General features: G+C 58.5%; 1 protein-coding gene across 1 annotated transcript; it reads left to right on the forward strand.

The window, feature by feature from the left end:
- The first annotated feature begins 1495 nt into the window (after positions 1–1495).
- MXRA7 (matrix remodeling associated 7) lies at positions 1496–19351 on the forward strand. Its single transcript, XM_058676575.1, has 4 exons — positions 1496–1842; positions 11457–11523; positions 13214–13307; positions 19190–19351. Exons 1-4 carry the CDS (start codon positions 1540–1542, stop codon positions 19302–19304), a joined length of 579 nt encoding a protein of 192 aa, XP_058532558.1. The 5' UTR covers positions 1496–1539; the 3' UTR covers positions 19305–19351.
- The last annotated feature ends 8051 nt before the right edge of the window (positions 19352–27402 follow it).

Genomic DNA, 27402 nt, shown 5'->3' on the forward strand with positions numbered 1-27402 from the left:
CCTGAGGGGAGAGCCACTGACAACTGGGGCGTTAGCACAGTGTTCTTGCAGCTGCCCGTTTTCTCCTTCGAAGGATTCATTTATTTGAAAGGCAGAGTTGGAAAGCTTGCATCTGCTGATTCGCCGCTCCAAGTGGCTGCAGCGGCCAAGGCTGGAGCTTTTTCTGGGTCTCCCACATGAATCCGTGGTCCCACGCTCTCTAGCCGTCTTGCACTCCCAGGAACATTAGCAGGGAGCAGGAATGGAAGTAGAGCAGCCAGGACTTGAATGAGATGCCAGCATCCCAGTTGGCTGTTAAGCTGGGGTATCAGCCCTGGTCTATTTCCTGGTACCACAAGCACTTAGCAAGTGTTCACAGTGTGTGTGGCAGAGGTGAGCCAACCGATAGGCAGCCCAGTTCTGCAAGGCCGGAATGTGTGCCTTTGCCTCTCTGCCTGTGGGCAGCTGGACTCCCACCTGCGGCCCTCAGAGGACATCCTGGGCCTCCCGTCTCGGTGGGGACTGCTGGCGTGCCCTGCTGCCCGCCGTTGTTGGATGGGACACAGCAGTGCCTAGGTCTGCCTCCTTGCGGCAGCAGCTAGTCCCCCCTCCCACCGCCAGCACACACAGTCTGCCCTGGGGGTTGGTATTTTTAACTTTCATGGGTGTGAAACTTGTTCATTGTTTTAAATAAAGGAACCTGGTTTGGAGTTGTGTGTTTTGTTTTGTCCTTGGGTTCCATTCTTCCTCATTGAAAAGTCCTCACAGAAAAGCTGATGGACTGGTTGGCCTGACGGGGCCAGATGAGGAGGACGGGCCTAGTTGCCCAGATCCCGTTCAGCTGAGGCATCCTGGGAGCCTTTGTCACCAGCGAGCCCCCTGCTCTCGCGGGGGTGGGGGGCTTGGATCGTCCACTCGAAAGCAGAGCTCTGGCCTGTCTCAGCCCACAGCAGCGAGTACTGGCACAGGCACTGGAATTTTCCCAGGAGCATGACATGCTTCCTAAGCAAAAATTAAAACCCTTTTAAAAAAAAAAAAGGGCAAGGGCCCTCAAATTTAGCACAGCATGCCCTGTGTTTATGGGGTGGGGGTAGCGGAGGGATGTTGGTTACAGCACCCTTAGCTCAAGGGGACCTGGTTCAGCGGCCAGCAGACACCCGGAAAGAGGGAGGAGGGAAGATGGCCTTGACCCAAGGACTCTGCACCGGCTGTCTTTAGAGGATCTTGGTGGGCAGCCGGGCCCCAGACCCGTGCTGAATGCTGCTGGTCTGAGATGTGCCCAAGGACTGAGCGGCTCCGGGAAGGCCTGGCTCCCGGGGTCCTCGGAGGCAGTGGCTGCGGCCATCTCCCTAGTGCAGCGACGCACGTCCGTGCCGGGCTGAAGGCCCCAAGAGGAGCCAGGAGGGGGCGGCCCCATCTCGCCTCCAAGGGGTCTCGGCCTCCGCGTCACCCCGCCCTGGGCCTACGGGCCCTGGCTGGGCGGAGGCTCCACCCCGGGGCGGGGCGCGGCGGCTCCAGCGGGGTCCCGGCGGGCGGGCACTCGGCGGCAGGCGCGGCGCGATGGAGGCGCCGGCCGAGCTGCTGGCGGCGCTGGCCACCGCGCTGGCGCTGCTGCTCGCCTGGCTGCTCGTGCGGCGCGGGGCGGCGACAAGCCCGGAGCCCGCGAGTCCAGAGCCCGCGAGTCCAGAGCCCGCGCCCCCGGCCCGGCCCAGTGCGGCCCCTCCCGACGCCCCGCCGGAGCCCTGCGCCCCGGAGACGCCAGCCGCGCACGCGGGGCCAGAGGAGCCGACGGAACCCGAGGAGCCCGTGGAGCCCGCGGCTGCACCGGCCGAGGCGGAAGAACCAGTGGCGGAGGCGAGACAGGTACGTGTCGGGTTCTTGTACGGCGTCCACCCCACCTCGCCCCCGATCCCGGGGACCCAACCCTGACATCCCTGCGTGGTCCCAGCATGCAGGCCAGGCCTCTGCACTCTGGAGCGGCAGGAAGGAAGGTCCTGGTGCAGCCCTGGCCACAGCTCTCCCGGGCCTGGGGTCAGGGGATGCACACACCCCTCCCGCGTACACCCCAACTCGCGAATCCACGTGCCTGTGTCTCCCTCCCAAACGCCAGATGACTCGGTGTGGGGAGGATGGGAGTTGCGGGCGGGGCTCGGACCGGCCGGTTTGACATCCGGATGCCAGAGTTGGTGCGTGTGGGCCCTGGTGAGGCAGGCAGGAGGAGGGCTAGACTCGGCGGGTGTTAGGAGAGCCAGTCCTCCCTGGCCAGCCTTGGCTGCCCATGCCCTGCCTGGGGACATCCTGTGGTGCCCCCTGCACTTTCTCACGGGCTGATGATACTTGAGCTAGCGGGTTCCTCTGTCCACCCTTGGATGAGAGGTTCAGGCATTGTGGCCCCTGCTTTGCCAGGAGAGGGTGGGAACCTGCTGTAACCTGTGCTTGGTCAGACGGACACAACAGCGTTCCTGGGGGCTGCCTCAAGGCGGGCGGAGGCTGGGCCAGTGGGCCTCTCCCTCTAATGAGAGTCCCAGACCCACTCAGAACTGGAATCTGTACTTGGCTTGGTGGGACCAGGATTGCCCCCAGCCCTGGGCTCAGTGGTAACGTAGGTCCTGGGGGTCCCTTGACTGGGGGACACAGGGGCAGATCCTGAGGGGCTGATTCAGATGAAGGCCAGCTGCGGGTCCTGTCTGGGGGTGATGCTTTGGGCAGGGGTCTCCTGGGCAGCCCCTGCGGTTTGCACACTGGCCTTTGTCACCCGCAGCCGGATGGAAACATGAAATGCCCGTGAGTGATGCTCACCCGTTCATCTTGATGCTATAACTTTGTGCAGGCGGGTCCCGGACTCCCCATGCAAGTGCTGTGCAGTGCTCTGGCCTCCTGGGGGGGTGGGCAGACATGGAGGGGTGAGGCCCGCCCAGAGGCGATCACTCCCGGGCCAGGCAGCTGGTGAGGGCAGCTGGGACAGGAGAGTCAGCCACGGGAGAATCCTTCATTGGCAGCGCCCTAGCCATGCAAAGCTTCTCCCTCTCCTCCTCCGGCTCTGGAACCCGGCCCCTTCTGATCTGGCAAGTGCCCCCTCCCCCAGCAACTCCTGGAGGCACACGTGACTGTGCGGAAGGCCCCAGACTGGGGGGCTGGGGGCTGTAGATACTGGCTTGTCCTTCTGGTCCTTCCCAGGGGCGAACTTGAGCAAAGCAGCAGCTGCTCCGGGATCCTCTGGGATGGATGTGGCCAGCTGAGGAGCTTCTGGCACTTCCTTCCGAGGTGCAGGCCAGAGTGGCTGAGCGGGAAGAAGGCCCCTTCACCACTGCCCCCCAGGGAAAGAACTCCAGTGGGCCTGGGGAAGCCTGCATGCTGCTTCCCCTCCCTCTACTAGCCCCCTTCTCCCTCCCACAGTGAACAGCAGTCATGAGGGAGGTGGTGGGCGACCCCACCTGCTCCCGACCCGCCGGAAGCAGTGTCTGGCATTAACTCATTTTCCTGTTCTCTCTTTGTGTTGCGTGTACCATTCCCCTTCCCCAGCCAGGCAGGCCTGGGCGTCTGGGGCAGCAGCTGCCTGTGACTCAGAGCCCTCCCCTCAGCTGCGGCTGCGCAGCACTGCAGACCCGCACGCCTGGCTGGAAGGCAGAGCAGGGGGAAGGCCCTGAAGGCAAGTGGACGAGCAGGAGGGATGAGCCGGGAGATCCTCTGAGCTCTTTGTACGCTCTCACAGTGTCCACTCAGGAGCAGGAGCACAGGCAGCTGAATAGGCCCTCCCGCCCACCAAGGGTTGTGAGCCAGAGCCAATCAAGTCCAGGACGAGAGCTGGGCCCTTGGCGCCTGTCTCTGGGTGTGGATGCTGGGGTTTGGAGCTCACCAGGCCTCCTTCCTTGCCTGGTGGAGGTGTGGAGCCCAGCAGAGCCAAGGGGTCGGGACCATCCGAATTGCACTCTGTCAGTTCCAGAACTCGAACCACCTGGGGCTTCGATCCTAGCTGTGTGCTTCACCCAGAAAGGGCAGCTGACCAACATCGCAGACACACGAGAGCATGGAGACCCTCCTAGATTTGAAAAAAATGAACTCAATATCACAGCTAAAGGAAGCCATTCTCCTTGATTGAATTAGAGTTGTTTTCTTTTTAAGGATTAATTTATTTATGGGTTTGAAAGACAGAGAGAGTGCATCCGTCGCTAAATGGCCACAGCAGCCATCAGGGGTCTGGGCTAGGCCCAAGGCAGGAGTCTGGGGGCAGAACCCCAGGTGCTTGGGCCATCCTCCGCTGCTTTCCCAGATGCAATATTAGAGAGCTGGATTGTAAGCAGAGCAACTGGGAATTGCTGGCATTCTGGGGTCCCAAGCAGCGACTTAGCTTGCTGTGCCCTGTGTCAGGATTAGAGTTTGGACCATGAGTTGGGGTGGGGAGCCGTGTGGTCATTTGGGAGATAAGAGGGAAATTTATGAAGAGAATGGTGTATTAGATGAATCAATGCTAGATTTTGGGTGAGTGATATCCTGGCATCATAGTTGTGTCAGGAAACAGCGAGAAGCATCCAGAAACATACTGTGGTCCTAACAGGTGCACACACAGTCTGGGTGTGTGTGGACAGAAAACCAAGGCCACAGTATGGTCACCATTGGTGGGCCAGGAGAGGGAGGGGAGTACAGGTGTTCACTTGTGTGTTCTTACTTTCCTGGAATTGTCCAAAGTCCAATACCGGAGTCAAAAAACCCTGGAGGGTCTTCCCTAGCATGGCTTCGTTTTCACTGCTGACGGCTGCTCAGTCTCTGTGTTTCTGTCCGCGTCAGGCAGCTAGGCCCTTGGCTCCTCTGCCATCCTCCTGGGCCCGCCTGCCCTCTCGAGGCCTGGGGACACAGCTGTGCCTCCTGGAAGCCACAGCCGTGCTCCCCTCCTCACTCCACCCGCCTCCAGGGTGACCCAGGAGCGTGACTCTCCCGTGCTATTCCAAAGCCCGGAACCAGGGAGAAGAGGGCCGGATGGTCATGGCACGCTAGTGTCCTACACTGGCCAACCAGGACTGAAGCCACAAACCTGTTAGACGGAGGGATTCAAGATGAATGTGTGGGCAAATTCAGCTGCTTGCTGAGGGCTCACTTGCTAGCCGAAGGCAGTCTTCGTGCTGGGTGCCCACACGTCGGAGCGAGAAGGGGGAGAGGAAGGAGGAGGTGTTTACTCCTCTTTCTTCCAGGGATGCTATTTCCATCATGAGGACACAACCCTCCTGACCTCACCTGACCCCAGGTGCCTTCTGCTTCCGGATACGGTGATGCCAGGGCCTCATCATACGAATGGGGGGGTGGCAGGGAAGGGGAGGTTGCAATCCTTTATTTTTTAAATAGTTATTTATTTTTATTGGAAAGACAGATTTACAGAGGAGAGACAGAGAAAAAGACCTTTCATCAGCTGGTTCAGTCCCCAAGTGGTCACAATGGCCAGAGCTGAGCTAAGCCAGAGCCCGGAGCCTCTCCCGAGTCTCCTGTGTGAGTGCAGGGTCCCAAGGCTTTGGGCCGTCCTGGACTGCTTTCCCAAGCCTCAGGCAGGGAGCTGGATGGGAACTGGAGCAGCTGGGACATGAACTGGAGCCCATATGGGATGGTGGTTCTGGGAAGTGGAGGATTAGCCAATTGAGCCATTGCACTGGGCCCCAGGGCTACAATCCCTGGTCTGGTGACTTGCTGAGGGAAAGATTGGAGCTAATCCAGCTGTCTATTAATTAGGACATTGGATTAATTAGCAAACAGGCATGCCGCAAGTGAGGGGAGAGGTGGAGCCCGCAATAGGTGCCGCACGCTGCCAGCCATTACATCAGCTGAGGCGCTGTCCGTGCACTCTGTGTTTGGTAGTTCTCGGGGAGGGCGCCTCTGGGCTTGTGGAAGCTCCGAACTGGATTTTTTTTTTTTGTCTAAGAAAGCAGCTCAGGGACTTTTCCATGACTCATCTTTGTTCTTTTTATGGAGTCTTGGCTGCACACAGAACAGTTAGTCAGAATTCCTACTTAGCCAGAAGTACCAACTTTTTAAAGGATGTGTCTGTGCGTCGGGGCGGTGCTGTGGTGCAGTGGGCTGAGCGGCCGCCTGCGACGTCGGCATCCCTTCTGATCCAGCTCCCTTGATGCCCCTGGGGAAGCAGCAGAAGATGGCCCAAGTGCTTGGGTTCCTGCCACCCTTGTGGAAACTCTGGCTGCTGCTTTGGGCTGGCCATTGTAGCCGTTGGGGCTGGCTCCTCTGTTGAGTGTTTTCCAGCCAAGCTGACCTGTGAGTCAGACAGCCTGGGCTTGTTCTCCTCACAGGCCTCATTCTGTGAGCTTGTATTCTAGACACCCCCTATCCCCTGGGGATGCATTCCACCCCAATGTGGACAGCTGAGACCTGCAGGTGGTAGTGACCCTAGCAATGCTGTGCTTCCGCATGTGCCTCCCTGGGACGTAGTCTGATTTCTGTATTAGGCACAGTAAGGGACCAGCTGCAATAACTCATATAGGAGGATAAGAGTATCAATATCCTGTAATAAAAGTTTTTGAAAACATAGGAATGGCTCATCTCTGGAATTTTCCATTTTAGCTCGTTCACACCTCAGTTAACCAGAGCCACAGATGAGAAAGGGGCTACTGAGGTCATATTTGCCCATGAGAGGCGCCTTTGGGGATGGCAAGCCCTTGGTGGGTCTGCGGACAAGGAAGGACCCCAGCTGGGCAGTGACCCCCTCCCCTATGGCCGCAGCTGCCTGACCTCCTGTCCCCTGGGAACGCTGATGTTCCCCCTGGAGTTTCAGAACCAACTGCCTGTTCCCTGTGCCTGTTTCCGTTTAGCCATGGTGAAGGTCATGCTGCCTGGGCTTCCTGCAAACACTGAATTTTTAGAAAAGATTTATTTACCTTACTTGAAAGTCAGAGTTGCAGAGAGAGATGGCAAGACAGAGATAGGGATCTTCCATCTGCTGGTTCACTCCCCAAGTGACCACAACGGCCAGGGCTGTGCTGATCCGAAGCCAGGAGCCTGGAACTTCCTCCAGGTCTCACCCAAGGCTTTGGACACTCCTCTGCTGTTTCCCTAGACCATTAACAGCTGGATGGGAAGTGGAGCTGCTGGGACTAGAACCGTTGCCTATAGGGGATGCTGGTGGCACAGGTAGAAAATTAGCCTGTTATGCCACTGCACCAACTCAACACACTGAATTGTTTTCTCTGACCCCTTGCATCTGATTTGGGGCAGCCCTGAAATGCAGAGACTGAATCCAACTGAGGCAGGGTACAGGTGGCAGCGCCCTCTGGATGGTTTTGTTTGTTTGCCTTTTGAGGTTGAGGTGCTTGTGGTTGTTTTTGTTTTTAACCTTTTGATATCTCTCAATCCTCTTTGACAAAACCGTAAATAAATCCAAGGGGACTGGACCAGGGCATGAGCTGAGCGGCGGCGGGCACTTGGGGCTTGCGAGGGCAGCCTGGCGGGGCACGGAGGCTGCGCTCCGGGATGTGCCATCTGGCCACGTGGACGGTGGACTCGCTGTCTGGGTCTGCCCTGGCTGTAGTTGGACATAGGATGTGCTGCTCGCTGGAACACTGAAGCAACCCTCCTCCCTCCCTCCGCGGGGCGGGACCGATCCCCCCAGCTCTGCCTTGGCTCTTGGTCCCTGGCTACAAGTGGCCACTGTGGGCCTCTGCATTGCATGCTTCCTCCCGCTCTCACCCTGATACCCCTGTCCCCTGTTCTAGAACCGAAGAGCTTCCTGTTCCCTCCCTGTCCCAGGTCTCCCGCGCCTGTGGAGTGAGCCTCTCTCTTCCCTCCCGCCCTAATCCCACTCTCATCCTGGCTTTCTGTGCCCACTGCTGCTTTTCCCTCCACCTGCTGTTGCTTTTTTGGTCTGTCTGCCCAAGTGCAAAGCAGTCCAGGTCTGGCTGGCCATTGCTCTGGGCCACACCCTCACCTTGGCCCTGACCTGCCAGCCAGCTTCTGGTCTGCCTTGACCCCCATAGGTGCCCCCTTGGGGGCGGCCCCGCCCCCCAGGTACCTGTCCCTGACCCCCGTGTGCTTTGTGGGCCTGGCCTGCTACACCCTCCCAGGCATGCTGCTCCTCTCCCCTCCCCTCCGCAGTCCCCCGTCCTGGCGGCATCAGCTGATGGCGCACTGCCCCGGCATGCACCGTTCTAGTTGGCTTTCTTCGCTGCACTTGACCCGCCTGAGGTCATCTTTTATTCTGGTGCACATTGTCTGCGGCTCTGGAATGTGGGCAGCTGAGATGAGGCCCTGCCTGTGCATCCGACCTCCACGCCTGCGCAGGCTCCTTGGACAAGCCAGGCGTGCAGCAGGCAGCCGCGCAGCCGGGACTAAGCAAGGCTGCTGTAGCCATGGACTCAGCATCAGCACAGGCCCCAGGACCTCAGCCCTGGCCTGCATCTCATTTCTCTCCCCAGGGCCCCGCCACCACCTGCCCCGGTAGTAAGTCTCCAGTGGTGATATGAAATAGAGGAAGCCAAGTACAAAGAGGTCTTCCATCCACTGGTTCACCCCACCGTGTTCTGGACGGAATAAGCCAGAGCTGAGGCAGGCCACAGTTAGGAGCCAGGGACTCCAGCTGGGTCTCCTATGCAGGTACAGGGACCCAGGGACTTGAGCCATCCTCCGCTGCTTTTTCAGGTCATTAGCCGGCAGCTGGATCAGAAGTGGAGCATCTGGGGCTCAAATTGGTGCCACCAGTATGCTGCAGGTGATAGCTATAACATGTTAAGCAAACACGCCAGCCCCAATCCAAGGTCACAGGGACAACTGTTTCTCATTGGGCAGAAGCCACATCACATCGTGGGTTTCTAATGTTCTGCCTTTTGATCCCTCTTTAGGCTTCTCTGAAACCCGGAGTGGACAGAGAATTCAAAGCAGCCACACTTGCTTCCCCCCTCTTGCTGGCAGCATCTGGCTACCTGGGGTGCAGTGACACCCTGAGCCTACACCCCTCACAGTGTGTGTGTAGCGGGGCTGCCCAATACACAGCCAGGATAGGGGAGCAGCGGTGAATGGCCAAGATCAGTGCTCATGCCGGAGGAGCAGTCTAGATCCAGCTGGCAGGTCCAGCCCCCTAGGGCCCCAGATAGTGCTCCCTGAGCTGGAGGGGGCAGCCGAGTGGGGGTCCTGAAGTGGCCCCTCCAATGGCATCACAGAAGGGGTATAGTGTAGGCAGATGGCCACCCCAAGAGAAGGGCTGATCCAAGTGGACGCGTAGGGTGGATATGGAGCTGGCCTCCAGGCCCAAAGGCGGTGGCCGCAAGGGACAGCTGCAGGAGGTGGGAGGACCCAGGCTGGCACCAGGCCAGGGCTGCAGGCACCTCGCCTCATCCTCACCCCATCGCACACATGGATTTGGAGACAGAAGGGACAAAAAGAAAGACAGCTGTGCCCTTCCAGGCACCAAGCAGGGTTCTGACTCCAGCTGGACTTGACCATGGCCCTCCCAGCCCACACTCTCCTCGAATGCAAGCAGAGAGCAGCTGGTGGCTTGACGGAATCCTCTAGAAAGAGCGAGAGTGCAGTCAGGCCACTGGGAGGACACCCTCTGCCCTCCCCTCCAAGGACAGGCCAGCTCACTGCACCCGCATCTGTCTCAGATGATCCCAGATTAGCTCGCAGCTTTGGTGCAGTCTCAGCAGGCACCTCGGGCCCCACAGCTCCTACAGTAGACGGATGGTGGACGGACCCACAGACAGCTCCCACCCCCCCAGCAGGGCACGCCCCCCTGCTTGCACATGGGCAGTGCCAGGTCCTACCTGCAGGGTGCAAGTGGTGCTCGGGGAGTGACTTCCAGTTGAGTCCTGCCAAGGCACAGCTGGTTTGGGGTCTCCTGGCCATGGAGGGGCCCTGTGAGACACTGCCCTGGGCTGGCCTCCTGGGTGTGCTGGATCTTAGCCCGGGGACAGCCCGGCTGGCAGCACACAGCCTGTCCTGGGGGGTCATGATTGAGGATCTTGTAAACTTGGCTCCATCCAGGTCTTCCACGTGGGTGCGGGGGCCCAAGCATCCAGGCCGTCCTCTGCGACAGTCCCAGGCACATCAACAGGGAGCTGGATGGGAAGTGGAGCAGCTGGGGTTTTGCCACTTCCTGTGCCCCCACCTTGGCACCCTCAGTTCTCTGCCCGCGTGTGTCTGTGTCCAGCTGTTTTCTCAGAAGCACAGCAGTCCCTGGAGTGTGGCCACCCTAGTGGTCTTGCTTTCACAGACTCGCCTGTCTCCAAGTCCAGTTGGGTTCAAGGCTTCGGCACAGGAACGGGGTTGGGGACGCAGGTCGGATTAGCACACGCCTGTGTGTGTGTGTACGTATGCCTGCACATCCGACCTGCTGTGTTAGCACCATGGTTTGCCTCCACCCGCCTGTCAACTCGGCCCTGCGTGGGGTGCGTCCTGAGCTGTGTGTGCTCATTAGTGCTTGGTGTGCAGCCCACTACACAGCCTCCCCTGGGGGGCAGCTCACTCCACGCCAAGATGCTGGCTTCTGTCCGGGTTTCCACTGCACACAGGCAAGGAATCCTGTGTCCCAGAGGGGGGCCTTGCCAGGACACAGGGGCACGTGTGGGCGTCTCCTGGACCCGCAGCCCGTGTCCAGGCATGGGCCCAGGGCTACCTGGCTCCCACTGGCTGGGGCCCAGCCTCTCTGTGTCTGCCCCCCCAGGGGGTGCCTATGGGGTTGGGGGACTTAGGTTTGTCACTCTTGACCGCCATGGGGTTCACGTGTGGGCCAGGTGCCTGCTGCCTGCTCTGGAGCTGGCTAAGCCTGGTGTTCCGGTCCCTGCCACTGCTGCTCCCCACCACACCCCCACTCCTACCACTGCCTGGCAGCCCGCTCACAGCTGAGCTCCTCTGTCTGACCGCAGCTGTTTCTGGCCCGTCCCTTGGTCACCGTCCTGGGTCCTTTAACCCAGCTGCACGGCCTCTTACCCTCCTTCCTCCCTCCACAGCCACTTGGGGGATTTCTCTGGCCATCTAGCCATGGTTTCTGGGCCACCAAGGCAGAGCTCCAGTTTGCGTCAACTAGACCCCGAGGGAGCCAGGGCTGGGGCACCCAGTGCGTCTTGGTCCAGACACACAGCTATGGTCCTGGGGGCCCAGACAGCCAGCAGGCCTGAGGTCCGGGTTCCCCACTTCTATGAAGGCGAACAGCGCCCTGCTGGGGAGGGTCCGGCTCAGGAGCTAGGGCGCGCTTGGCCCAGGTCTCCCTTGGCTCCCGGCCTGCTGGGTTGGCAGTGACGTCAGAGCCTCCATCTGGCGGGCACTGCTGCAGGGCACGGTCACCCTGGATCTTAAAGTCCACTCCCCCCTACTGTCCCTGCATCCGCACTTCCTGTCTGCCCCTCACGGCCCTGGTGGCCTGAGGCAGCCCACACCAAGCAGCCCCGGGAGGCCCACTGTGCTTTCGCTGCGTGTTCAGACACCACAAGTGTCTCTCAGAGGCGACTGTCGCTGTGTGGGCAGCTGCTGACCCTGCCCCTGTCCCCTAGGAGGAAGAGGAGGAGCAGGACTCGGAGAGTGACAAGGGCCTGTCCCCGGAAGGGCCTGAGGATGAGGATGGTGAGTGGTGCTCGGGGCTATGCTGGGGCTGCCAGGGGTGAGGGCTTGAGTGACGGAAGAAAGGGTCCCAGGGCACTAGCATGCCCCACCCACCTCTGATCCCAGCCTGTGCTGGCTGCCCAGCTGTCCTGTGAGCTTTGGGTCTTAGTTTACTTGTGGTGATGCCGGGATCTCTCTCTGCCCCTTAGCCCAAGGTGGCTGTCAAGGTGCTGGGATGTTGTCAGGGATATAGGGACCTCTGGGTGGGACTAGGGGGAAGGCTTCTGGAAGGGACCCCAGTCCTCAGGGCACACTCCACTCCCATCCCAGGCCCTCCTGCCACCTCTTAACACTTTAGAGTGGGGAGGGAGACACACACACACACACACACTCCTGTTTGGGGAGCAGCAGCTGCCCACTGCCCTGCTGATTTGTGTTGCCCAGGTGGTCTGTGAGCCAAAAGGAAGTTCTCTCCCCCACTTCCCAAGGACTCGCACACGGAGCCTGGGTCCTGGCCTGGCAGACCCGGATGCGGCTGGGTACAAGCCCGGCTGTGTCACCTGTGACTTGCGGTGTCCACCGTGTCCGACTCGGGCACCACAGGGGCAGACAAGCCTACCCACAAACCGACATCTAGACACATCCCGACGCGCCCCTGTGGGATGGCGCTGTGGCTCGCTGTCTGTTTCCTTTGGCAAGCTGGGCATGATGAGATTCAGGGCTTTTGCTCCAAACAGACTTGTCTCTTTAAACAAAATGTGTATTTATTGCTTTGAGCGACAGCCAGCTCCTGTGTCCTGGTGCATAACGCCCCACATGCTCACAGCAGCCAGTCTGGGCCCAGCCCAAGTCAGGAGCCAGTGACCCTGTCCAGGACCCCCGAGCGTTACAGGAACCCCATCGCTGCTACCTCCCAGCAGGCTGAGCCCCAGGTTGGAGCAGCATTGGGGTGCGGTGGGTTAAGCAAGCACCTCAGCATTCCACATCAGAGCGCCGGTTCAAGGCCCGGCTGTTCCTCTTCCAAAGGCAGCGGACAACGGCCAGGGCGCCAGATGTTTGAGTCCCTGGCACAGTCGTGGGACTGCAGCTGGACAAGGAGGTGTGTCCTGAAGGGCTGACGGGTTCTCACTCCGTCCTTTAGTCTGTGGTAATTAGGATGGGCCGACCAGCATCTGTGAGCCACCACCTGACACCTGCTTACCTGAGCGTCCAGCCCCTGTATACACTGGGTGCTTACAGGTCCGGCTGTCCTCTGGCCAGCACTCCGTGCGACCCTCGCCCAGCCTCAAGGATGCTGGCAGCTGTGGGGTCTGCGCTCAGGGGCTGGCACACCCAGCAACACTATTCCTACACACTGTAGACCCTGCAACAAATCACGTTGCTGGCGCATCCCAAGGGGGACCCACGTTCCTGTTGAGGCTTCTAATAGCCTGGGAGCAGAGGTGGCCACGCTGGGGGGAGAAAGAAAGCAGTGTCTCTGGGCCCTAGCGCCTCAGCCTGCCCAGCAGTTGCTGCAAAATCAACGCAGGATGCCACCTGCCGGAGGTGGCAGGTAGGCGGTGAAATGTGTGCAATGAGCCTGGGTGTAGGGGAGACGAGGTGGCCAGGTTGCAGACGGTGTGCGTGGGGGACTAGCTGCCCCTTGGGACAGGCGCTGAGTTGAGGGGCTGGGTGGGGGTGGCCAACGGCTCAGTGGGCCTTCTCTCTGCAGGAGACACCTTCTCCTTTAAATACAGCCCTGGGAAGCTTAGGGGAAACCAGTACAAGAAGATGATGACCAAGGAAGAGCTGGAAGAGGAGCAGAGGTAGGTGGCCAACCCCGAGCTCCCCACTCCCCCGCCACCACCTTCTGGGATTCCAGGGTGTTTCCTGCCTGGCAGGATGACAGCCTAGCAGGATGAGGCAGCTGGGGTCAGGAGGGGGAGGCCAAGGTGGTCGTTTATTGTTTTTTGTTTTCTGTCCTCCCCCACCCCCCAAAGAAGAGACATCAGGAAAGAATCACAAGCAATGGGATTTTGCTCATTTACGGTGGAGGGGGGGAGCTACAGCAGGGATCTGTGGGGGCTCATCCCCACACCCCCCTGTTCAGGCCCGCGACTCTGGCGCTCTGGGCCAAGGCCAGCTGCCAGCTTCTAGAACTTTCTAGAATTTTCTAGACCGGGGGCCTCCTTTGGGCCTCCAGAATGACCCTGCCCAGAGACTTGGAGGCTTCCCTCTTCCTGGAGCTGGCAGCAGCCCTTCCCTCCCTGCTGGGGGCCCGGGGCCTAGGGCGGCCCAGCTGTGGTGTGACCCAGGATGCTGCTTTATATTTCAGGATTGAGCTGACCTCTGACCTCACTTCCCTGTAGCAAGTCCCCTAGGTCCTGAGCCACAAAATTTCTTGCAGATCCTTTTGGTAAGGAGACGGATTCCTCTGGCCTGTGTGCCCGTGTGTCCCTAATGCGACCGCCCTGGTCCCAGCCCTTACATACACACCTGCCCTCCTGTGCCCACCCCGTTCTCCTCAAGCACCTGGAGTCGCTGGCAGGAAGGGGGAACTTCCCCAGGGCTGGAGGCTTCCAGAGCCCCTGGTGGGTGTGGGCTGTCGTCCTGGGCTCTGGGGGCCACCTTGTCCTGATGTGAGGCCAGCGGGGCAGGCACCCGGAGCAGCAAGGTTGCTCAGTGGTGGGGGCTGCGTCCCTGAACAAGGGGCAGAGATGGCCCCAGTGCTCACAGGTATGGCCAGCCAGTTGAGTGCACGGCACGCCAGGCTTCAGGAGCTGGGGCACACCGCTGTTCCCCCAGAGCTCAGACCTCCACCTGGGATGGTCGTAGGATGGAAGCCAAGGTGGCTTCTGTTTCTGGGGTGGCAGAGAGGAGCCCTGACTCCTGAGACTGGAGGTCAGGTTCACGTCCATCACTGCCCGTCCCGTCCTCGCCCCTCCCCTCCCCAGCATGTGGCCACTCCCTCCTGCCTGCCCATGGTATTGCCTGCTCCCTGCCCTGCATGTGGTCAGACCTGGTATCTGCAGGCCCTTGGCGGCCAGCGCTGCCCCTTCTGTGGGAATGCTTGGGTTTGCCAGGGACCGCTAGTCTGGTTTTGCCTTCTGTGCTTTTTATGTTAGCTGAAAGTCAGAGTCCCAGAGAGAGGAGAGACAGAGAAAGATCTTCATCCTCTGGTTCACTCCCACAGTGGCTGCAACAGCCAGAGCTGAGCCAGTCAGGAGCCAGGAGCTTCTTCCAGGTCTCCCGCGTGGAGGCAAGGGCCCAAGGACTTGGGCCATCTTCCATTGCTTTGCTGGGTACATGATCAGGGAGCTAGCTGGTTAGGGAGTGGAGCAGCCAGATTCAAACCAGCTCCCATGTAGCATGCTGGAGTGCAGATGGGCTTAACGTGCTGCGCCGTGGCTCTGGCGCCTGGCTCTGCCTTTTCATTTCCAACATCACAGCTTCCCGGGGACTGGGAGAGCGCATCCCAGCTCTGCCCGGAGGGCTGCCCAAGCCAGGACAAGCACGCTAGCATGCATGCTAGTCTGTGCCTGCCCTGTTTTTCTGATTCTTTTTCTGGCACTCGGGGTCCCCGGGTCCATGACAAGGTAGTTAACATGGCAATACATCCTGACTTTATTCATTGCTTTCTCTTTAAAGATTTATTAATTTATGTGAAAAGCAGAGTGACGGGGGGGGGGAGGGGGACGGAAAGAGAAAGAGAGAGATCTTCCAATCCAGTGGTTCCTTCCACGATAACAGCTGGAACCAGACCAAGCTGAGGCCAGGAGCCAGGAGTTTCAACCGCATCTCCCACGTCCTCCGCTGCTTTTCCAGGCACATTTGCAGGGAGTTAGTAAGACGTGGAGCAGCCGGGACTCAGTGATGCCCCTCCACATGAGACACTAGCATGGCAGCTGGCAGCTTTACCTGCTGTGCTACAGTGCCAGCTCCACCTCTGCCTCCTGGCGCTTTCGCTCCAGCAATCCGCTTGTGTCTGGAGCCCAAGTTCTGCGTGGTTGTCGCCCCTAGCATTCCCCAGAGGCCTCGGTTCACGCGACCAGAGGCAGGAGGTCCTGGCGGAGCTGGCGTGCTAACCCCGGGCAGTGCCAGCCCTGAGCCTCGAGCAGCGCTGCTTCAGACCCCTCGTGTCTGCCCCCACCTCACCCCAGTTTGCTTGTGCCGCCCCGTCCCCGCAGCGCCGGTGAAGCCTGCAGGGCTCGGCCGGCTCCGCGGCTTGGCTGAAGCCGAGTGTGGCTGTGGCTGTTCCCTAGCAGTCTGCCCACACGTGGGACTCACACTGCAGGCGAGGGGGGGCACTGGCAGGTCTGGGGCGAGCCTGTCGCGTTTGGCAGTCTGCAGAGTTTTGCTGGAGGAGCATGTTTTGCCTTCCTGGTTGAGGCGGAGGATCCCCAGCCCTGGAACTCGCCTGAAGGAATTAAAAAGCTCTGCTGGAAATGCACATCGGCTCCAACTCCAGAAGAGGGCGCCAGAGGGACAAAATCAGATCCCCGCACCTGCTGTGAGCGCAGGCTGGCCAGTCCTCCCCCTGCAGTGGTGGGACAGAGGGGACAAAACTCAGCCCAGCAGTGGGGATGGTAGGTGCTCTAGGATGCCAGGCAAGGCATGACCCCCGCCACCCAGCTAGAGATGAGCTGATCAAGCACCTCTGACGGCTGGCAAGGCAGAGCGTGTGGGCGGGCAGCAGGTGGTGCAGCACCAGGCGCCAGCAGGGCGAGCTCTGACGGAGACCCCAGTCCCGAGGAGCGCGCTGCCTGGCGTGGAGCCACTGTCCAGGTTGGCTTCTGCAATTCCAAGCATTCCCCTCCTCCTCCCGCTGCCCCCTTTCCTCTCTGTGGCATCATCAAGTGGAATGAATGAGATACATGATCTTTCTCCCTGTTTCTCTTTACAGAACTGAAGCATAATGAAGGTCCCTTTAGCCTCCTCCTACAGGCACCTTAGGAGCCTGAGAGATAAATCGGGAGCCCCAGCAAGGAGCCCATCAAAGCTCCCCCTAATCTGCTGGTGCCGACCCTGTCAGGAAGGCCCCCGACCAGCAGGAGCCTGGGGACCCCCTTGGCTCTGCCCCCACAGGGGTCTGTCCCCGTCTAGGCCGAAGGGTCGTGAGAGTCTGAGTTCGGATCGGGGCCTTGGGTTTCTTTTCGCACTTGGCCTCGCTTGGCCCAACCCCTCCACAGCCGTAATGCCAGGCCTCCTCCTCTGGCCCTCCCTGAAGCCCGGATCCAGGTGGTGTGGGTCGGGGGGCTCACCACCAGCTCCGTGCAGGGATGCCTGGCACGCCCTCCTCCCTCTGGCTGCTCCTCCCTGGGGACTGCTGCGTAGCCAAGGCTTGGCGCCAGGGAGCGACCTCACCATCACCCTTGCCCTTTACCCAGGAGGCTTCCACCAGGCCTCCGGCAGCTTGGCAGCTTTGAACACGGTGGCTCTGCCGTGCTTGCCAACTGGTGCAGCTGCTTTTGGCTGAAGCAATAATAGCAGGGCTCGCCTGACGCAGAGCTCTGGGCGCTGCCTTTGGCAGGTGCTACTGGTGGGGGGAAATTTTAGAGATCCAGAGTCGCCAGATTACAAGATCAACAGCAGATCCATTTCTCAGATTTTTGTACTTGACACTGTTTATATTCTATCCAGCAACTTTACAACTCTTAGATGTGTTGGTGAAAACCTTTTTTTTCTTCTTCTTTTTAAAGTAGTGAATTTGTAGAAAACATTTTCCATGTAAAGGAAGGCAGAGGAGTGTCCCCTGGCAGCCGCTAGGGCGCCTGCCTTTCCAGGGCCATGGGCTGCTCCTCAGAGCCCCATAGGCCACTGAACACAGCAGCCAGCCAGGTGGCCGATGCCTCGAATACAGAGCCGTGCTGACAAATAGCAGGTACCGTCGCGGGTCCCCAGGCAGCAGTGCAGCGTCCCATGAGGTCTAAGCGGGTGTCTTTTGGCCACAGGAAGTTGCGACTGCCCCACACGTGGCCATGGAGGCATGTGCGCAGACTTCCTGAGGCGTGGCTTGCGGGCCACGTTGCAGGCTTGTTCTCCTGGTGGGCCCCTGTGTTTAGCCTCTGTGCAGTCCAATAAATTTTGAGTAGATGATCTTGGTTGCTGTGTGTTTTTTCAGTCGGTTATGTTTACTAAGAGGAAAAACAGAACTCTTGGTCCGTTGGAATTTGAGGCCTCTTTCGTTTTGATGCCCGTGACTTAGAGAGGGCAAAGGCGCATGTTCCCCCCCCCCGCCCCCGGTAGAAATTCACAACCATCACAGCCACTAGAGCCACGCTGGGTCACTCATGCACACTCGGGGACACGCATGCCCCTGGCTGTGACTCTGCCACGTAGCTCGGGCCCTGGACCCCGACTCTGCACACCCGGGGTACCAGGGACAGATGGGCGGGAGGATTGGCTGCATCACGCCCCCGGGGTGACCCAGGAAGCAGGGATTTGGTCTTGTCTGCCTGCTGGAGCGTCGGAGAGGGTAGGGCTGCTACAGGAAGAAGGGGCAGGATCTCTAAAAGTTCCTGAAAAGTGGAAAAAATGTGTCAAATTCATGCATCTAAGAGACCCTTCCAAAACACCCCTAGAAATAGCCATGCATGGATTTCAAAATCTTTTTCCACTAAAATTTATCCCTTTCAAAGAGAGGTTTTCCCTCTTTGGGTTCACTCTCCGAGCCAGGCTCAGGTGCCCAGCCTGAGGTGCAGTGTGGGGGGCGGGAACTGGCAGAAGGAAGAAGGAAAAAGGAGAAGCCAGCTGGATGTGGTCGAAGGCCACCAGGATGGGCTTGGGGCACCCCGCCGACTCTGTGCTTGAAGGCAACCGCCCTGGCCCTCAGCCACGCCTGTTCCTTGTGCCACAGGGCATCTGTGCACACCTGAGGAGGGGGCCCCCTCCCGGGCAGCGACACCTGCCCCTGCCTCAAGGCCAATCACCCTCCTGTCCTAAGCACCCTAATTTCCCAGCCAGTGGCGTTTCTTCCTCCACTTCTGACTCATCTGTCTGTACTCAAGTTCTTTTCAAATGTCCCTTTCCCCATCCTCTTATTTTTGTAAGGTTTCTTTTTTCTTTTCCTTTTTATTTGAAAGGCAGTGTTTACGGGCCGAGGGAGGGGGGAATCTTTGATGTGCTGATTCGTTCCCTAAATGGCCGCAAACAGCCAGTCCAAAGCCAGGAGCTTCTTCCGGTTCTCCCACGTGGGTGCAGGATCCCGAGGCTTTGGGCCGTCCTCTGCCACTGTGCATCAGCAGGAAGCTGCATTAGAAGTGGAGCAGCCAGGAGACTCAAACTGGTGCCCATGTGGGATGCTAGCATGACAGGCAGTGACTATGACCACTATGCCACAACGCTGACCTCTGCATCTAACCTTCAGAAGCTTTCGAGCTTCTGCCTGCAACATGTGCCATTAGCCATGAAACCAGGTCCAATAAAATGGGGAAACTGAGGCATGTTACTCCCATGGGGGGTCTGGAGTTCCCAGGTTTCCTTGTCAGGGTGCAACTCAGACACATGGTTGGGGCGAGTCTAGCTGTAGTGGCTCCTGCGACTGCGGAGGCTCTGCCTGGCTCACGTTGTCTCTCCTGCCAAGTGAGAATGGCTGTTCTGGGAACAGTCCGTCGAGGCGCCTGCCTCCTGGCTCCCGGCTGCCCGGCTGCCCGGCTCACGAGCTACCAGCTGGGGGCATCTTTCTCCTCTTGTGTTTTCTTGCCGACAGAGTTCAGAAGGAGCAGCTGGCCGCCATCTTCAAGCTCATGGAGGACAACAAGGAGACGTTTGGGGAGATGTCGGACGGTGACGTGCAGGAGCAGCTGCGGCTGTACGACATGTAGCCCGGCCCCGCCGGCCCTGGGACCGCCCAGGCTGGGGTCCCCACCTGCTCCCCCACCTGCTCCCGGCCGCCTGCTCTGCACACACTTCAACAGGCTTCACGCGTGTTATAAATGTAGATGTAGACTGCGTCCCATGCGGAGTTACGTGCTTCTGGCCGTTCGCCCGTCATTTATGACACCAGCTTCTGCCAGTTGGTGAGGCCCGGCTGTTACATAGGGAATGCCAGTGAGGCCGTGGTATCATCTTTAAGATTTCCTCGTTTACGAGGTCACAGAGAGAGATCTTCCACCTGCTGGTTCACTACCCAGAAGACGGCAGTGGCCAGGGCTGGTGCAGACTGGAGCCAGGAGCCAGGAGCTCCATCCTGGTCTCCCCCATGGCAGATGGGAGTTCCTTGTTCGTGGCTGCGGCCTGGTCCAGCCCCAGCTGCTGCAAGCGTTTGGGAAGTGAACCGGGGGTAGGCGTCCCTTCTCTGTCTGTCTCTCAAATAAAGACAGGGCTGTGTGTGGAGACAGAGCACCTCAGCAGAAAGGCCTTGGCGGACACCTTTACAATAAGCAGAGTGCCAGGGACACCAGGCGCTGCCCAGCCCTTGTGAGTGGGTGGGTGGACACCAGCGAAGAGGAGGAAGAGGGGGAGGAGGACGGTTGGAAAAACCCCGGTTCTCCAGAGGGAGCCTGTATTTTCCATTTGCTGAAATAAAACTAAGTCACACTCCACTCGAAGAGTGAGTGGCATTTCTCACGGCTCCAGTCCTGGCCTCACACAGCACCGGACCTGACCGGCCCTGGCTCCTTGCTTGCTACAAAGTGGCAGGCGGTGTTTGCTCCAAGCTATCATGGAATTCCTCCTGCTGTGCGGCCTGCCATTGCTTGCTGGGCCTATTATCGTATTCAAGTGACAGTGCTTTTAAGGTTGTGCATTTATTTAAAAAGAGAGAATCTTCCACTAGCTGCTTCACTTCCCACAGTGGCTGGGACTGGGCCAGGTCTCCCGTGTAGGGGACAGGGACCCAAATCTGAGCGCTGCGACTGCGTCCCAGGAAGTACAATGGCACCCAGACCCAGTGCCAGGCGTTCCACTGTGAGATGTGGGCATCCCAGGCTCAGCCAGCTGTGTTGTAACACCCCATCCTTATTTGCTAATTAATTTTATCTTCTTGGGAGCGCTAGTGTTGTGGTGTATTGGATAAAGCTGGCATCCTTTATGGGTGCTTGTTCAAGTCCTGGCTGCCTGATTTCTGATCCAGCTCCCTGCTTATGGACTGCGAAAGCGGCAGCGGATGGCCCAGATGTGTAGGCCCCTACACCCACACGGGAGACGCAAAGAAGCTCCTGGCTCCTGGCTTCCTGCTGGCCCAGCTCCAGCTGTTGTAGCCATTTGAACCAGCACATGGGCCGTCTCTTGCTATCTCTCTGTCTCTCCTCTCTTGCTGTAACTCTGCCTTTCAAATTAATGAATAAATCTGTAAAAAATTATCAGTGACTTAATTTTTTAAAAGAATTTCTCCTTCTCTTTTCTAGGTCTCAGGCTTCCTATATACATCGTTTACTTATTTCTTCTTTATTTATTTATGTATTGGAAAGGCAGATATACAGAGAGAAGCCAATACATAGCGGAAGATCTTCTGTCTGCTGGTTCACTCCCCAAGTGGCCACACAGCTGAAGCTGAAGCTGAGCTGATCTGAAGCCAGGACCCAGGAGTTTCTTCCTGGTCTCCCATGCAGGTGTGGGGTCCCACGGCTTTGGGCCGTCCTTGACTGCCATCCCAGGGCACAGGCAGGCAGCTGGACAAGAAGTGTGATCCTAGTGCTTACAGGAGCAGCATTAGCCAATGAGCCATTGTGCTGGGCCCGTCACCATTTATTTATTTCAAAGGCAGAGCAACAGAGAGAAAACAGGGGGAGGTCTTCCATCAGCTGGTTCACTCCTCAAATGAATGTAGCAGCCAGGACTCGGCCAGGCCAGAGCCAGGAGCTCCCACCTGGGTCTTCCGTGGCTGGCACCTGCAGCATTCACATACAGCTGGATTGGGGTGAGGGCATCGGAAGGTGGCTTAAGCTATTGTGCCAACACATCCACTTGTTTGTGCTTTTATTTTTCTGAGGCACACAAGGAGACACACAGAGTGCCCATCCACTGGCCCACTCCCAATGCCCACCACACACTGCTCTGGCCATGCCAGGCTGAAACTTAGGAACCAGAACACCATGCAGGTCTCCTAACGGGTGGCAGGAACTGCTCCGGGTGCCATCACCTGCTTTCTGTCAGTGGGAGGCGGGAATGGGAAGCAGCTGCCTGGGCGCCCCCCTCACCCACGGCAGCCCCCCTCACCCACGGCCACACTGTCCGCCTTCCTCCAGGGCCTGTGCTGCTCTCACGCTCGGATGCTCCATCCTCCACGCCGCGGCAGGTGCTTTGGGTGACCTGTATCGGATAAGAGGTCTCCTCTGTAGAGAACTGGAAACTCAGCTGCCCACAAGAGGAGAGTGACCCCCATGGAGGCATTGGGGGCAGGGGTGTTAGTGCTGGGAGTGGGAGCAGACCGGCCCCAGACCCAGAAGGGTCAAGCGTTAGGGTGAGAGCTTGTGAACCCAGTCACCCCCTGCCCATGCACCCTTCTTGCAGCCGCGTGGCATTCAGCCGTCACATGGGCAGCAGGCACGTGGCCATCTCTGGTTTAAGTCTCCACCAGCAAGGGATCTGGTCCAGTGGCCTCGTCCCTGCCTTCTGCGAGTACCAATCGGCCGGCATCGATCATGTGTCCATGTCGCAATCAATCACGGGCAAGGAGACCTGGCCACTGTGGCTGGCCAGGATGCCTGGAGCCTGAGGTGGAAGCCCTGGACATATCCCTTGGACTGTGGCCACCAGAGGCATGGTGACTGAACCTCACCAGGGGAGGGCGCGGGGCATGGGTATTGGGTGGACAGAGCTGCAGTACCCGGGTTTCTCACAAGCACTGGCAGGCCCTGGGAAGCCAGCTCCTGAAGCACCCAGTATACTGCCCTCCACAGATGTCTCGGAGCCACTGCTGGCTCGCTGCGACAGCCCAGGAGGAGGGCTCTGATGTCAGCTCTCATCAGCAACGCTCCCTTGTGGGGCTGCAATTCAGGGCACTGAACCAGTAGCTTCCGCTCTAAGCCAAGGCTTCCCCAAGATACCCCGAGCCCCTGGTAGCCAACAGAGCTCTCTGCAAACTAAACCCACTTCAAACCGACCTGCTCAGGGAATCAGAATCGGGACGGGGGTGGGCACTCCAGATGGCAATGGGTCAGGAAAACCCACAGGTTCAGTTCATCCCTCACTCCGCCCTGCGTGTTGCACCTGCAGATTCGGAGCTTACTGTGAAGCAGGGCGTGGTGGCCAGAACATGCCAGGTGAAACGAGGAAGACAATACCACCCAACCTCTGAACATCAGACCAGGGAGCAGGAAGAAGGTTGGGAGGGAGGGAGCAGCCACGCAGGGAAGCCACATGGCCTGGAACCTTGGCGCCAGCAGAAACTGTTCCCACTCGACATCTCCCGCATTGAGGCTGAGCGATACCCAGGGTGCCCAGCGAGCAGCGGGGATGGGCTTAAAGCCTGGGTCTCTTGCCCTGCCCTCTCGCCACCACTGAGCTCTGGACGCCTCTCGGCCCGTCCCAAACGACACGCACACGGCAGCAGTGTGCCACTCTCCCCCCGGCTGAACCTGGGTCTGCCCACAGACGGCACGAGTGTCTGCTTTCCAGCACCTGCTGCCTGGACGCCGGCTCAGGCCCTGCTTCTTATCAGGTTCCTGTCCAACGCTCACACGTGGGGCTGCCGGGATTAGAACCGGTGCCCATATGGGATCCCAGCACGTTCAAGGCGAGGACTTTAGCCACTAGGCCACTGTGCCGGGCCCAAATAAACACACTTTTAAAAAGGAAGGGGAGAGCCTGCCAAGACTTCCACCCCCGCCTGTGAGGTCCGAGCGGCCGCCCAGTGCTGCAAGGGAGACGGCTCTTTGCAGAGGGGCTGGGACCCAGCAGCCTGCAGCTCAGGCCCCACCGTCATAGCACCTCGAGGCCCAGCCAAGGGCGGCCCTCAGCCAGAGCCGGGCCCTGGGACAGCGGGCAAGCCCCGCAGCCAAGGGCGGCCCTCAGCCAGAGCCGGGCCCTGGGACAGCGGGCAAGCCCCGCAGCCAAGGGCGGCCCTCAGCCAGAGCCGGGCCCTGGGACAGCGGGCAAGCCCCGCAGCCAAGGGCGGCCCTCAGCCAGAGCCGGGCCCTGGGACAGCGGGCAAGCCCCGCAGCCAAGGGCGGCCCTCAGCCAGAGCCGGGCCCTGGGACAGTGGGCAAGCCCCGTTAGCCACTGCCATCCTTCCTTTGCGTTCATTCCATTTTTCCCTTTGGATTTTCCACCACCAGATCTGACTCTCCCGAGAAACTACTGTCATTTTCCTCATTTCAAATGTTTTTCTGGACCCAGTGCAATAGCCTAGTGGTTAAATCTTTACCTAGCATGCACTGGGATCCCATATGGGCACCAATTCATATCCCAGCTACTCCACTTCCCATCCAGCTCCCTGCTTGTGGCCTGGGAAAGCAGTCAAGAATGGCCCAAAGCACCCTGCACCCACGTGGGAGACCTGGAAGAGGCTCCTGGCTTCAGATTGGCTCGGCTCCAGCCATTATAGCCACTTGGGAAGTGAACCAGCAAACAGAAGATCTTTCTGTTTCTCCTTTTCTCTGTAAATCTGCCTTTCCAATAAAAAATGAAAATAAAGTTTTTTTTTAAATTCTGAGAGGTAGAGAGGGCTCCCATGGCAGGTCCACTCACCAAATCCCTCTGCCCTTGGGGCTGGGAACCCAATCCAGGCATCCCACATGAGTGGCAGGAAACCAGTGGCTGGATCCACGCCACCTGTTGCCTCCCAGGGTTGGCCTTGGCGGGAAGCTGGGGTCAGGAGCTGGGCTGGTAGCCCAAAGTGGACGTGGGCATCGCAAGAGCCTAAGTGTCCTCTAGCTGAATTCAAATAATGCCCCTGTGGAGTTCACCTGTGTGGGAGTTCACCTGCAGGATGGAGTACTGCAAGTCAAAAGCATTTCACGGAGTCTTGGTGTAGCAGCATAAGCCTCTGCCTGCAGCGCCCGCATCCGGTAAGACCGCGGGTTCGAGTCCCTCCTGCTCCACTTCCAATCCAGCTCCCTACTTATGGCCTGGGTAATTACAGGAGAATCCCAACTTGAAACGCTAACTTTAAAAACAATAGAAAACCCGCAGCACCCACACCATTTCTCGAATACATGAACTAACCCATCACTTCATAGACTGAAAAACCACTGGGCAGAGGGGAGGCGGGGTGGTGATGGTGGAAACCACTGGCCCGAGCATCACCCAATGATCTCCAGGGAGCCTGTCCCCCTCCGCAGCGCTTCAGTGGTGTGAGCACCTGCCAATCTTCTGCAAAGGCCAAGTCTACATTCCCATTGGACATTTCATCCTTCCATCTCTTCCCCTAAATCCCACTTCCCGATGATTGTGGACCCGCATGAAGGAGGCAGCGCTGGTCTGTGCCAACAGGTGCATCCTCCACAGGCTGTGCGCACACCGAAGCCTAATTCCCCAGCTCGGCCGGCCGCGCACAGGGGCTGCGCTCGGCTCCTGGCAACCCCCCACCCCACCTCGGTCGTGCTGGATGCAGTGGGGCCAGCCCTTGCCCACCTCCCCCTTGCCCTTCCCAGAGCGCCCCCAGGGCGGCCCGGGGACTCAGACCATTGCTCTGAACCCCACCCGCCCGGCTTTCTCTGTCTGTCATGTCCCCCAGAGTCCAAAGCGCAGGGTCTTCCCCCAGATGCCTGCTTGGGGCGGGGGTTGGGGTGAGCCCGAGGGTGCAAGATGATGGTGCTTCAACCTCCTCTCCCGTACTTGCCCTGTCCCAGGGGTGCCCCACTTGACCTCCTAATTGTTGGCACTCCCGACCAGGCGGCTTAGCCCTGCTGAAGGCACCACAGCCCTATGGTGACACTCCAACACCTCTGATGGCCACACCCCTAGGTGGCCCCGGCCAAATTGACCCAAGGTCATTTTAGGAGTGTAAAGTTCCTCCCACTTAGGGCTTGGTCTGAATCCGGCTTAATCAGGGCGTTTGCCAAGCTCATTTTTCTCCCTTCTTTAAGTACTTTAATTACTCTCTGCAAAGGGCCTTGGATTTCAGCTTCTCCCCAGACCCTGGGCCAGGGTGTGTCTAAGCTGCCCCAAGACTCACCCCAGCAACTTTGTGGGACCCATTTCTGCAGAGGAGGCAGCTGGTGGGGAGAGTAAAACTAAGAAACATGTTCAGGAGGAAAAGCAAGCATTGAAAGAGACCAGGGATGAGACCCGTGCCCTCCCTGCAGCGCCAGCATCCCATGTGGGCACCAGTTCTAGTCCTGGCTGCTCTGCTTCCAGCCCAGCTCCCTGTATGGCCTGAGAAAACAGCAAAGGATGCTTGGGCCCCTAAGCCCACATGGGAGACCTGGAAGAAGCTGGCTTTGGATCAGCCCAGTTCCAGCTGTAATGGCCATTTGGGGAATGAATCAATGGATGGAAGATCTCTCTCTCTCTCCTTCTCTCTGTAACTCTGCTTTCCAAATTTAAAAAATAAATACATGAATTAAATAAAGAAAAAACCAGGGAGTGGGCAGGGAATGCAGGGGATTGGGCCATGGGCTGTGAGCCGGCTGCCAGGCCACCACGCCGGTGCGCCATGTCTTGCCAAGCCTGCTTGGCCTGGTCCCTGCTGTCAGAGCAGGCTGGGATAGACGAAGCTTTGTGAACTTTGCCGAGAGCTTGCCGAGTGCTCCATGTGGAACCTCCAGTTCCTGAAGTAGTGGCCTGTTCTTTCTTCATGAATCTGTTCAAGCCCCACTCCCCCCCCCACTGCTGCCCAGTGCAGACCCTAACATGGGAGGAGGTTAAGTTTTGTTTCCACAGAGGGTGAAAAAAGCAAAACTGGGCATAGACCCCCCTGGCCCTCCACTGTCCTTCCTGGGGGAGTGGGGTGAGCTGGGTCTTGAAGCCACATCCAGACGCTGGATGCAAGCTCTTCCTGGGATGGAAGCTGGAACCTAGTGAGGAAACTTCTAGGTGATTTAGGAACAAAGCCTGCAACAATGTGGGAAAGGAGATATATCGATCCTAGGGAGTCCTGGGCACATCCCATGCGCTGACCACATCGCGGGGTGCCAGCCTGAAGCCAGTAAGTAGGGGGTTCCCGTGAGGGGCAGGGGCCCAAGTGGGTAACCATCTCTAACACAGGCCGTTTTGGTTTTAGTTTTTGGTTTTCTTCTTACTCAAGACTGCTACCCTGAGAGAGGAGTAAAGACAAGACAAAGAGGGACCCAATGGCGTGGTCTAGTGGCTAAAGTCCTCGCCTTGAATGCACTGGGATCCCATATGGGCACCAGTTCTAATCCCAGCGGCTCCACTTCCCATCCAGCTCCCTGCTTGTGGCCTGGGAAAGCAGTCATGGACGGCCCAAAGCCTTGGGACCCTGCACCTGTGTGGGAGACCCGGAAGAAGCTCCTGGCTCCTGGTCACCTTAGCTCCGACTGTTGCGGCCTCTTGGAGGAGTGAATAAGCAGACGGATCTTCCTCTCTGTCTCTCTTCCTCTCTGTATATCTGACTTTGTAATAAAAATAAAAATAAATCTTAAAAAAACCCAAATACAATACAAAAATTATGTCATTTTCTTAAGGCAATTGCATTTTATGGTACATCTGTGTGACTTTTTCTGCAGGAAGTTCAGACATTGAGGGTCTCCGGTTGTGGTATAGCTGTGGCCTGTGACGCCGGCATCCCATATGGGTATCGATTTATGTTCTGTCTGTCCTACTTCCTATCCAGTTCCCTGCTAATGACCTGGGAAAACAGCAGAGGATGGTTTAAGCCCTTGGTCTCCTGCAGACCTGGCTGGAGCTCCTGGCTTCAGCCTGGCCCAGCCCTGCCGAGGTGGCCATCTGAGGAGTGCACCAGCGGATGGAGGATCTCTCTGTGTCTCCCCCTCTCTAGAACTCTAACTTTTGAAGAAATAAGTCCCCGCCCCCTTTTTTTTTTTAAAGATTTAGTTATTTTTTGTTGGAAAGGCA

The sequence above is a fragment of the Ochotona princeps genome, chromosome 17 (assembly GCF_030435755.1).
Source record: "Ochotona princeps isolate mOchPri1 chromosome 17, mOchPri1.hap1, whole genome shotgun sequence".
Taxonomy (NCBI): Eukaryota; Metazoa; Chordata; class Mammalia; order Lagomorpha; family Ochotonidae; genus Ochotona; species Ochotona princeps.

What these genes read in the sequence shown, in the direction of transcription:
- MXRA7 (XM_058676575.1), top strand. Translation starts at nt 1,540, where the DNA reads ATGGAGGCGCCGGCCGAGCTGCTGGCGGCGCTGGCCACCGCGCTGGCG. An exon ending in AGGGCCTGAGGATGAGGATG is followed by an intron (nt 11,524 to 13,213) that starts GTGAGTGGTGCT and finishes TTCTCTCTGCAG; the next exon opens with GAGACACCTTCTCCTTTAAA. An exon ending in GAGCTGGAAGAGGAGCAGAG is followed by an intron (nt 13,308 to 19,189) that starts GTAGGTGGCCAA and finishes TCTTGCCGACAG; the next exon opens with AGTTCAGAAGGAGCAGCTGG.